Here is a 12,683-nt window from a genome sequence, read left to right as displayed (position 1 = left end):
GATGTAGAATCTGAGAGAGAGGAGGCTAGGGTATGAGAAGAGGGAGAAAATTGTGACCTCAAGGGGAACAATAAACACATATATACATAATTTATAGAACTAATTCCAAACTTATATTTTTTTATTCTTTAACATATATATTTGTCCCTCCCATAAGGGTATTATTTATAAAATGAATAACTTTAAAAAATTTATTAATTAAACTCAAACGTTTCAACTATGTACTTTCTATTATTATTGCAATTTCAAGACTTACTATAACCTGAAATTATTTAAATTTCATTAATAATAATTTATTTAATAAAAATTATTCTAATACATTTTTAAAATATAAACGTTTATATATATGAATTCTAATATCATCAAATATCACAATAATTATTCTTAGAATTATATATATTTATTTTGACACTTAATTTCTAAAAAATTAATTTTTTTATTTTTATATTTGCAATTTAATATTTTTCATTAAATTATAGAAATAAATATTCATTTATTTTATTATCAATTTAACTCTTTATTTATTATAATAATTGTATTTTCTAAATTAAAATACTTATAATGACAATTTAATATTTAAATTTAATATCTATTCTCTCCCTATATATTTAGTATTAGAAATTTTCATTTCATTAATAAACTTACAATTTATTCCTCTTAATCAGCCATAATACTCTCAATGAGATTTTAAGTTAATTGAAACTATTAATCTTCTAAATTAAATATATAAAATAATTATATAAAACTTAATTTTTTTATGAATTAAGAAATGGATATACTCTACTAATCATAAAAACATTGGAATATTATATTTTATATTCGCTATATGATCAGGAATAATTGGATCATCGTTAAGATTAATTATTCGATTTGAATTAGGAAATCCTGGTACATGAAATAAAAATGATCAAATTTATAATTCTGTTGTAACATCCCATGCTTTCATTATAATCTTTTTTATAGTTACACCGTTTATAATTGGAGGATTAGGAAATTGATTAATCTCTTTAATAATTGGTGCACCAGATATGGCATTTCCTCGTATAAATAATATAAAATTTTGATTACTGCCCCCTTCAATTATCTTATTATAATTAGGAAACGTATTGAATTGAGGATCAGGAACTGGATGAACAATTTATCCTCCACTATATCACCCATATATATCACCCATCTTCCTTAACAGACATAACAACTTTTTCAATACATATTGCAGGAATTTCATGAATTATACTGTCCAACACGAGTTTTACCTTTCAATATCAACTGTGTGATTCTCGTAGATTACCCTGTCCGAAATACGAATCCGGAAACGGAATTGGTCCATCACCCTCAGTTTTCGAAAAAACAGGATTTGAAAATAAACGCAATTCTTAAACTTTGAACAATTATTGTGTTTAAACGGTAATAGTTATTCAGTTGATTTTTGTGTCAGATTATTCAGTGAACATTCCCAAACAAAATGACATGCATTGTTACTGGGCTGTAAACATTTAAAAATGTTTAAACAAAGAACAAAGGCAAAAGGACACCCGAAATGCACCAATCTTGGCAGATAATTTTCAATTTGCTTAAAAAACTAAGGGTCTAGGAGAAAATCTGACCCAGCCACGCGTTGCAGCTGACATTTTTACTTCGGAAAGCATCGACAGAAATTGTATATCCCATTTTAGACATAATAATCCGAATGATGTTCATAATAATCATACCAACAAGCATAATAATCATAGTAATCGTCATAATAACCACAATAATCATAATAACAATAATAATAATCATAATAATCGTAGTAATACTTATGCTAACTATAGTAATCACAATAATCATAATAATAATCTTAACAATCATAATAATCATAGTAGTAACTGTAATAACCATTATAATCATAACAATCGTAATAATAAAACGAATAATCATGGAAATAATCATAATAATCACTATAATAGCCACAATAATTTGAGTAATCATTAAACCATAATAACCTTAATGATGATCATAATATTCACCATAATCATACAAAGAACCATAATAATCATAATCATCATAATAATAACCATAACAAACTTGGAAATAATCATAATAGCCATTATAATAGCCATAATAACCATAATAATCATAATAGCCATTTTGATCTGAATGATGATCATAATAATCATACTAACAACAATAATAATTATAGTAATCGTCATCATAACCACAATAATCATAATAATCATAATAATAATCATAATAACCATAGCAATAATCATAACAGTCATAATAACGATAGTAATAATTATACTAACTATAATAATCATAACAATCGTAATAATAAGTAGAGTAATCATGAAAACTATTTTAATAACCATTATTACAGTCATAATAATCATAATAATCATAATAACCAGAATAATCATAGTAGCAATAATAATCTTAACGATGATCATAATTATCATACTAAGATCCATAATAATCACAATAATCATAGTAATAACCTTAACAATCATAATAATCATAGTAATAACTGTAATAACCTTAACAATCATAATAATCATAGTAATAACTGTAATAACCATAATAATCATATCAATCGTAAGAATAAAACGAATAATCATGGAAGTAATCTTAATAATCATTATAATAGCCATAGTCATCATAATAATCATAATAGCCACAGTAACCTTAATGATGATCATAATAATCATAGTAATCATACTAAAAACCATAATAACCATATTAATCATAATAATATACATAATATACCTGGAAATAACCATAATGACCATTATAAATACATAAGAAACATAATAATCATAATAGACATAATAATCTTAATGATGATCATAATAATCATTCTAACAACCATAATAATCATAATAATCATTATAATAACCACTATAATCATAATAACCATAATAATAATAATAATAATAATAATAATAATAATAATAATAATAATAATAATAATAATAATATTAATGACCATAATAACCATAATAATCATAATAATCATAATAATAATAATACATCATAGCAATCATAATAATTGCGATAATAATCATAATAACCACGATAATAATCACAATAATAATCGTAATAATTATAATAATCATAATAATAATAGTAATAAATGTAATAACCGTAACAATGGTAACAATCGTAATAATAAACTGAATAATCATTGCAATCGTTATAATAGACAGAATAATCATTGAAATAATATTAATAATCATTATAATAGCCATAATAATCATAATAATCATTGTCACAATAATAACCTTAGTGATGATCGTAATAATCATAGTAATCATAGTAATTTTTATAAACAATTCAATGCCCATTTTTATGGCAAGAGATCGATTCATTTCTTAAAAAGTGCACTACTTCCAGGATCGATTAAAAAGAATAATCCTACATACTTCCAAAGCCAGTTGTACATAGATCACAAAATCTTTTGATCTTTTGTTCCACGACTCATACATGGCGAGAAATTCGTCCTCCCATGGGGGTGTTTTAAAAAAGCTGTTTTCGACGAAGGGCCCCGTCGCCGCCATTTTGTATGGAAATGAAAATAAAAATATTGCTTTTCATACTTCAATATGTGTTGAGTAAACCCTCTGAAAAGAAATTCTACTCCGTTTGTCATACTCCCAAAATAAATTGTCAAATTTAGGGCTTCTTTTCTGCGTCTAGAGTGGTTTTACCCCTTAAGTAGATGAAATTAGTTATTTTGAAATGATAGACTGTGTATGTGTGTATGTGTAAAATTATTCAATTTTTTTCAACAAAAGGATTTAAAATATTTTAAAAAAAAAATGTGATTGAGTACATGAAATTAGTTATTTGAAATATAATAAAATTTTAAAAATTATATATATATTAGTTGCACTTGTTACGAATTGATTTATAGAAATGTAAGTATAGAGTGGGAAGGTAGAATGCAATAGGTAACTAAGTACATGAAATTAAAATTTAATGTTAATATTTATTAAACTTTTTTCTTCATTATTATTTAAATGCGTAAAATCACAATAGAATTTTATACAATATTAAATATTAGCATTGTAGACAAGAATATTTAAAGCACACGCTAGTAGTTCACAATCAATCAAAGAATCGTCGTCGAAATATTTACTGTTACATATCATATTAGCAATACATGACAAGTTCGTTTTTGGTGTGACACCATTTTGTTTCAAAACATTTACGAAATTTATAAACTGAATATTAATACGATGCGTATTTTCATATAGTTGGGACCGCATAAGATTAATACATTTTACATGATTGAATAAATTATTCAACGTTTCCATAGTGTAATGTAAGGAGATACTGGCTAGACTAAATTTTATAAGCTTAACATTATGAATTTTGGTAAATTCTATTACAAATTCTTCAATCCATATTGGTGGGGAATCTGAATTCACGGATAGAACACATTCTTTAATTTCTGCACGTTTTTCAATGAGTGCATCCCATATTGGTGCAGGTAATAGAAGTTGAGTGCCCCGATTATCACCAAGAATAATTTCAACGGTTGATATGGGTCCAACTGCGATTCCAATTTCTAAATATTTATAGGATGTTGCTGTCAGCGGGTAGCTACTTCCCATGATACGAACAGGGCATGGGTGTGACGGTTTGAAAGTAGAATTAGATCTAGAAGAAATCAATTTTTTTTATAAGATACATATAAATTTAATATTTTAATTTAAAGATTAAGAGTAAGATTAATACATACTGTGGGATTGGAAGATTTCTGCTAAATCAAGCTCGTGTATATGATAATGTAAGTATATACAGGGTGTAACAAAAATGTCGCAGTTCCTTAAAAGGGGTGATTCAGGGGGTGATTCGAAACAACTTTTTCCTTAGCGAAAATGTAAGATGTGGCTTCGTTAACGAGTTATTAATGAAAAACACCGGCCAATGAGAGCGCGAGTTTGCCGTCCGAGCGACTGCGGTAGCGTTGGATACGCGCTAGGCGCTACTGTTGTACTCCGAACAAGAAAGTCGGCATGCGTCGAAGGAAATAGCATTAGTATGAAAATATTTGCATAACGTATAAACGAAAAAGCAATGCAACAAAAGAAATGAACGGAAAATTGGAGAATTAATGTTGAAGATAGAAACGTTGAAAGTAGTCTGCGTTATATTTAAAAAATAATAATCATTAATGAATTAAATGCAATTCATCTGTAGTTTGTAAATCTGTGTCACTGGGTCACTGTACCGATACTGGTCATCGACCGTCGAAATGGTTTATGGTAGGGTAGAATTTTTCCAAGAAAGCTCCTTGTACCCCCCACGTAGTTTAAGTACCTCAGACCTTCCTTGTTCGGACACTCCGAGATCATGTCTCCTTCGAAACCAAAGCAATAAAGCCATAAATTACCTAAACGCCTGCCCTAGCAAAAACCATTTCGACGGTCGATGACCGAGATCGGTACAGTGACCCAGTGACACAGGTTTACAAACTACAGGTGAAGTTTGTTCTCCTCTTCCTTTATTTTTTGTTGTATTGCTTTTTCGTTTATACGTTATGCGAATAAGAAATTTACATATTCGTGTTTTTACGTTGCACGTAGTTTTCCTCGATTTTAAGTAATTATTCACTTCAAGTGATAAACAAAAAAAGGACTCGGTATTATTTATTATGTCGCTTTCAGTTTTCATACTAATGCTATTTTCTTCGATGTATGACGACTTTCTTGTTCGGAGTCCAACCGTAGCATCTAGCGCGCCTACTCAACACTACCGCGGTCGCTCGGACGGCAAACTCGCGCTCTCATTGGCCGGTGTTTTTCGTTAATAACTCGTTAACGAAGCCTCATCTTACATTTTCGCTAAGGAAGAAGTTGTTTCAAATCACCCCCTGAATCACCCCTTTTAAGGAACTGCAACATTTTTGTTACACCCTGTATATATTTGTATAATCACTGGAAATATAATATTACTAAATGAATTAGACTAAATATTTTAATAATCCACACAATATTCTACGCCTTAACTTCTGATCTGTGGCCTATGGCTTACCAATCCACTCTGCCGAATTTTCCTTCATCCCGCACCGTCGACACCACTCATTTCTTTCATGCTCTGTCTCACTCACGACCCAAACCTAAACAATAAATCTAAAGCTATCTCCAAGGGTTTGGGACACGGTTCTGCTGACCATCGCCACTCGCCTGCAAAACATCAACGTCCCAAATGGCCCAGTCATAAACTACTTAAGTCTAAATGTTTTTAAACATAACATAATCTTATCGAACCCCACACTCGGCCATCCTGCGAGAATATCTGACCTCAGATATTGTGTTATTCATCACAAGTTTCTTCAGTGTCACTATACAAATCATCGCTATTTTCACTCACCCATGGTTTAATATAGTCTACTGCTGTAGATGTCTGACGTGGCCCTTCATGTTCGCCAACTTTTGTTACAATATAACGATCGTTCCGTAACACTTTTGCTAGCTCGTAAGGCCCGAAGTATTTCGCTGCGAATTTCAGACCTGGACCCTGTTGAGTTCGCTTAATTGCAACTAGATCGCCCTCTCGATATTTCCTACCTTCTATTCTTTTTTTATTAAAAGATTTCCTATTCTCCTGCTGAATTTTTAATATATTCTGTCGCGCCTCTTCCCGCAATTCGTCTCGATTTTCTTGAAATACATTTTCCCATTCGCACTCAAGCAACTCTACTATCTGAGGATCGTCCCGATATCTAGGATCTATTCCAAATAATATCTGAAATGGTGTCGTTTTTATACTTCGGCTCGGAGTAGTATTAAAACACCTTTGACACAGGTCCAAGAATTTATACCACTCGTCAGTTTTCGGCGCTGAGAGTTTGGTTAATAACGGTATTAGCGTACGATTGACCCGTTTTACCTGACTGTTTGCCCGCAGCATACCTGTAGTAGTCAACACGTGTTCTATACGTTCGTATTTACAAAAATCCTGAAACGCAGTTCATGTGAAAGCGGCACCTCTATCTGAAATAATCCTTCGAGGATTTCCAAAAAGAATCGCCCGTTTTCTTAAATGGTCTATTACTTCTGTCGAATTACAACTTTTTGTGGCGTAAAGCCACACAAATTTTGAAAACGCATCGATAACAACGAAGATATAATGGTATCTTTTCTTTGTCGATGGGAGCAGCCCTAAGTGATCCACATGGAAAGTATCTAACGGCACCTGGCCTTTACTTATCGCAAATAAAAACTCCTCCTGCCTACCTTGCTTTCTTTCTGCAAGTATACAATCAACGCAATTTCGCAGCACTTTGTCTATTTTCTCCCTCATATTCCGAAACCAATAATTCCTTTTTAATAAGGCTTCGGTTTTTCCGGATGCGAAATGACCGTTTTCGTGAGCGCGTCTAATTATTTGGGTCCGCATTGACCTTGGCACTAAAACACGTATATCCCCATTAATTTCTTTGAATAAGATGCCACCCCTAATTTTAAAACCCTCAGCTTGTCCTGGCTCTACCAGCTCGAATATTTTCTGGATACTTGGGTCCTCTTGCTGTGATTTTCTTAACCTACCGCTCATGCTACTTTCGCTCTCACCTACTAGCAAGCACGATGGAAGAGGGTTCCGACTCAAGGCGTCCACGTGCATAAGGTTTTTACCCGGACGGTGTTCAATAGTCTACTGGAATTCCTCCAATAACAATGCCCACCGCGCGACACGTACTGACAAGTCCTTTTTCCGCATTGTTAAAGCGAACGCTCGGCAATCTGTAATTATTTTGAAAGGTATCCCCAACAAATAGACGCGAAATTTCTTCAGGGATTTTATAATCGCCAGAACTTCTAATTCCTAACTCGCATAACGCTCTTCCGCTGGCGTTGTTTTACCGCCTGCAAAATATATTGGGTATAATTTACCATCACAATCGTCTTTTTGCATTAAAATTGCTCCATATCCGAACTTAGATGCATCAGTATGCAATTCAGTTTCTGCGCCAATTTTATATAGTTTTAATACCGGTTTATCATCCTTAAATATTATTGTCATTTCTATCTCTGTCTCGCGTGTTGCAACAGGTTTATAATTATTAATCATTTCGGTTAAACTTCGCCTACGTTCAGTGTCTGCTACGTATGAAATATCCATCCCATTAACCTCGCACTCTAAACTAATCTCAGAAATGCATGGGATATTACTCTTTTCTGCTTTGCGAATCATGACCTGCCCTTGTCTAACAGTCAGTTCTACCGTGTCTAAAAAATCTGTCCCCATCAAGAGTCCGTGAGTCATCAACCGATCCGGTATCACACAAATTATTATCGGATACCTACTCTCGTCTATTCGCACTTCTGTTTTAAATTCGCCAACCGCTTTATTCATATCTGAGCCTATACCGCGAAAATAAACACTGCTATCTCTCAACGCAGGTACCTTCGGTCTAAGCTTATGGTATTGATCGCATCGTATTAAACATAAATCGCTGCCAGTGTCGATCAAGGCGCTTACCTCACGCTTGCAAATATATACTTTTTTATAATACTTATCACGTGATGTCTGTTGAACGGCAAAGTTTATTCCAGTAGTTGGTGTTTTCTTTGTCGGACAATTTACCGCAATGTGTCCAAATTCTCCGCATTCAAAACATTTGGACCCTCTGCTCCTCATCGGACAATTATAGAAAAAATGATCGCGACCGCCGCAACTGTAGCATCTTCCTGGTGTTGCAACCCGTGCCTCTTGTCACTGATGTTCTTCATTGCGCCGCTGTATCCCGTCGTCCCGTCGCTGTACCTCGTTGACTCGTCGTTGAATCCCGTCGTCGCACTGTTGAATCCCATCATCTCACCGTCGGGGCAGGTTATCCAGTCGCTGGACCTGGTCCCATCGGCGGGGTCCAGATGCTGCTCGCCACATCGCCGCACCTCCGCGCTGTACTACATTGTCGGACCGTTGCACCCCAGCACCTCTTCGCCAATTCTGCTCTTGTACATCCACGCTATATCTTGTGCCCTTATATGTAGTAGACGGCAAAATCACTCCCTTGAACGCCCCTAAAAGTGATGCCTGCGATTTGAACTTCTGCATTTTCGCATGATTTCTCAGCGAATGGTCCGGTATCCCGTCAATTGAATATTCTATAAACTCTTCCTCGTCAATACGAATACGGTTTGCCAAAATAATTTTTCGGTGAAAATACTCGGCAAATGTCTCCTCCTTTTTCCAAATTCGACTCTCAAATTCCCTGCGCGCCGCTATTCGGTTTTGCCTATCACCGAAAATGTCCTTCAACCCCTTCACCAGGTCGTCAATACACATTTCGACGTGTTCTGGCTTCGAATGAAACCATTCGAGAGCCTGATTCTTCAGTCGTGATACCGCTAATAATTTTGCTGCGTTGTCGTCTAACTTATATGTTGCTCGTAGGAGTGCCAATTGCCTTTCCCATGCATCGAAAGTTTCACCGTTTCCGTCAAAATAATTCAGCATCGCTTTCATTGATTCGTTCACTATGACCGGTGCATGATGATCTGAATACATTGCTGAGTTTTGTGATATAGATGATTCCCTGACGCTCAGTCCCTGCATTTTGCGCATCATCTCGACTTCGCGTTTCAATAATTGTATCTCACGTTCCGCAAGTTCTTTTTCCTTCCTGAGAATATCCATGTCCCTGATATTACTCGCTACGTCAGCTGATGGACTTGATGTCTCCGATGGATTCCCTCTAGGCGTTTCGTTCAACCCCAAATCATCGTCCGCGCCCACTACAACTGTACCGCTCGTTTGTTCATCCATCCACGAACCCGTCGGATCGTCTAAAATAAGTCTGCTAATCAATTCCTGCTTTAAACCAATCGTGTTCAAACCTCTCGCTTTTAAAATGTCTTTTAATTGTGTCACCGTGAATTCATTCGGATTCTTAGCGGTATTCATCGCGTTACACACTAAAGACACTCAATATCACAGTCTTCACAATTTTCACGGGTTTACACTTCTTGAGCCTTTACGTCACAAAGCTTTTAAATAGTCCACGCGATCGTTCAATTCTTATAGTCTTCACAGTCCACTCTTAAACTTTACACGACTCGATTTCACTGCTCACTCAATCCCGGACGAGCCCCCAAAAAGATTGTGGGATTGGAAGATTTTTGCTAAATCAAGCTCGTGTATATGATAATGTAAGTATATATATATTTGTATAATCACTGGAAATATAATATTACTAAATGAATTAGGCTAAATATTTTAATAATCCACACAATATTCTACGCCTTAACTTCTGATCTGTGCCCTATGCCTTTCCAATCCACTCTGCCGAATTTTCCTTCATCCCGCACCGTCGACACCACTCATTTCTTTCATGCTCTGTCTCACTCACGACCCAAACCTAAACAATAAATCTAAAGCTATCTCCAAGGGTTTGGGACACGGTTCTGCTGACCATCGCCAGTCGCCTGCAAAACATCAACGTCCCAAATGGCCCAGTCATAAACTACTTAAGTCTAAATGTTTTTAAACATAACATAATCTTATCGAACCCCACAATACTTCACATATTTAATTTTCTTAGTTTCATTATCTTCGGTTGATTCGTTGATTGGAGTATGAGTCACAGATTCATTATTTTCTTCATAATATTGAGAACACATTTTAATATAATTCTATTTATAAAAACTGTATTCTGGTATACAATTAATAGTAATTAATACAATTTTTCTGTACGTAATATTTCAAACACAATTAACTCACACGTATGACCCGAAGTTTATAGATTGAACTTTATATTTTAGCACAGCATTTAATGAATAACTCAGGCAAGTTCCCGTAAGAAATGTTTTCAGTTGGCTTCCGACCATTGCAAATATGCTTTACTCCTCCCACTTATATTTGTTGTTATGATCAATTGGGAGGGGGAGACTTCCTACTCTCTTTCGTATCACATATCGAGCGCGAACGATCCCCCCCCCCCCCCCCCTGCCACATACATTGAATTCAGTTTCCCCTCCCCTTACTTTACCATCACAACTATTCGTCAACATGTTCTACATCAATTATAATTATACATTTTGCCAAATTGTATAATAGATGTCTAATATTTCGTCGTAATTGATTAGCAATACATCTATATATCACTTGCAATCTCACAATGTAATATGAAATATTTATGTTGAGTATTTATGTTCTTATAAATTGTATAAATGAATGCTTGATTCAATAACAGCTGACCAGTCATAAATCTGCATTGTATTTATAACCATTGCATAATACATGAAAAAAAGATGTAAGCATTGTATTTATACTGATACAATAAGTGTTAAAATAATTTCCAAAAAGAATACATTTTTTTTTGCTTAACTAATTTTTAAAATGCATTTGTAACATATTATATGATTTATTTAGTTTCTCGAATTGCGTGTGACTTCTCGTCAGCATAACGTCAGCATAATCTAAAATTATCAAAAATTTTATACGAGCAAACAGATGCAACGTGATTGCGACATATGACACCAGTTTAAACTGTGATCAGAATATATAAAAGTAAAATAAAAGATTTGTATGAAATGTGCTGTTACATCCAAGAGTTAACAAGTCACGGACATGGATGAATTTGTTCTTACTGAACACGAATTGCGGGAACAAGCCGTTCGTTTGAATTGTCTAGATGAATACATTGCATGGGAAGAAGGTTGCAACGAATATCTTGAGTCATTGGAACAATATTGTCGAGTAAAGAAACGCCCTCGATTATCAATTGGTACTCAACAATCTCTGGTTGCTCGAATTGCACAATTTGAAAGTCTTAAACTAGTGACGCGTAATCGTTTCGTGCACGAAGGTGCAGGACATTCAAAACAATGGTCTCTTGTGGCGTGAATTAGAAACTGCATTCGAAAATCATGTATTGACAGGTGTTGTGATAAACTCAGATTATATCGATCCACGTAATTTCCTTCACGGTGCGAGAAGTATAGTGCTTTTACATGTCAGACATGCATTGGTGAAGCACACTGCACATAAAGTGAATACGATATTTAATGGGGAATTTATAGCAGGTGATATATGTGAAACGAAAAGCTTAAATACCAAAGACTGTTAGTTATTTCGCGCATCGGATCTTGAAGAGTGGTATGAACGATGTATTGTTGAATGTACAATAACATTGTTGGAAGAATTTCAGGAATGGGATAGTGGGTGGACATTGTCGCAAATACTGAATTTAATAATCAATTTAAACAAGTATAATCCGAAGCATGTTGGATGTCATTTCAAGCTACCGCGAGAAATACTACTTAAAAAAGCAGTAATTTCTGTAAAATCCTATGACCACGCATGTTTCGCATGGGCTGTGGCAGCCGCTTTATATTCAGCTAAACAGCATACATCCCAACAAAGTTCCTATCCATATTATAGAACAGTGCTTAATTTTGAGAATATCGGATATCCAATATCCATGAATGATATTAAAAAGTTTGAAACGATGAACAATATCTCCGTTAATCTATTCAGCATCGAAGAAAACATCAAGAAAACAAAGTAGGATCTGAAGTAAGTCATCGTTCCATTGCGTCTCACTGATCAGGACAGGGATGGACATGTGAATTTGTTGTACATAGAGAATGATGGCATAGGACACTTTGCATGGATAAAAAATTTGTCTCGACTTGTTAGCACACAATTAAGCAAACATAAAGAAAAGAAGTTCATCTGTGATCGGTATGTAT

General features: G+C 34.2%; 1 protein-coding gene across 7 annotated transcripts; it reads right to left on the bottom strand.

Moving 5' to 3' along the window:
• Positions 1-3,950: 3,950 nt before the first annotated feature.
• Positions 3,951-6,894, bottom strand: LOC143187580 (uncharacterized). 7 transcript variants are annotated; one of them, XR_013003235.1, is made up of 3 exons: positions 6,355-6,894; positions 6,016-6,167; positions 4,502-4,638 (listed from the first exon to the last, which is right to left on the bottom strand). XR_013003235.1 is itself a non-coding variant. In XM_076391811.1 (2 exons), exon 2 carries the CDS (start codon positions 4,590-4,592, stop codon positions 4,029-4,031), a length of 564 nt encoding a protein of 187 aa, XP_076247926.1. In that variant the 5' UTR covers positions 4,593-4,638; positions 4,721-4,843; the 3' UTR covers positions 3,951-4,028. The 7 variants fall into 7 exon arrangements, 2 of the variants coding, with proteins under 2 accessions (XP_076247926.1, XP_076247925.1); XR_013003236.1 differs by lacking the exon at positions 4,502-4,638 and adding an exon at positions 5,809-5,876; XR_013003237.1 differs by lacking the exon at positions 4,502-4,638 and adding an exon at positions 5,812-5,918 and having other exon boundaries at positions 6,016-6,267.
• Between the last annotated feature and the right edge of the window lie 5,789 nt (positions 6,895-12,683).

The sequence above is a fragment of the Calliopsis andreniformis genome, unplaced genomic scaffold, assembly GCF_051401765.1.
Source record: "Calliopsis andreniformis isolate RMS-2024a unplaced genomic scaffold, iyCalAndr_principal scaffold0086, whole genome shotgun sequence".
Taxonomy (NCBI): Eukaryota; Metazoa; Arthropoda; class Insecta; order Hymenoptera; family Andrenidae; genus Calliopsis; species Calliopsis andreniformis.
This window is presented reverse-complemented; position numbering and strand designations above follow the sequence as displayed.

Bases quoted from the DNA above. Each gene is read 5' to 3' on its own strand.
- LOC143187580 (XM_076391810.1), bottom strand. From the start codon at position 6,894: ATGCTGCGGGCAAACAGTCAGGTAAAACGGGTCAATCGTACGCTAATA. The intron at 6,168-6,354 runs GTGAGTGAAAAT...GATGTTTTGCAG, and splicing joins TAGACTATATTAAACCATGG to GCGAGTGGCGATGGTCAGCA.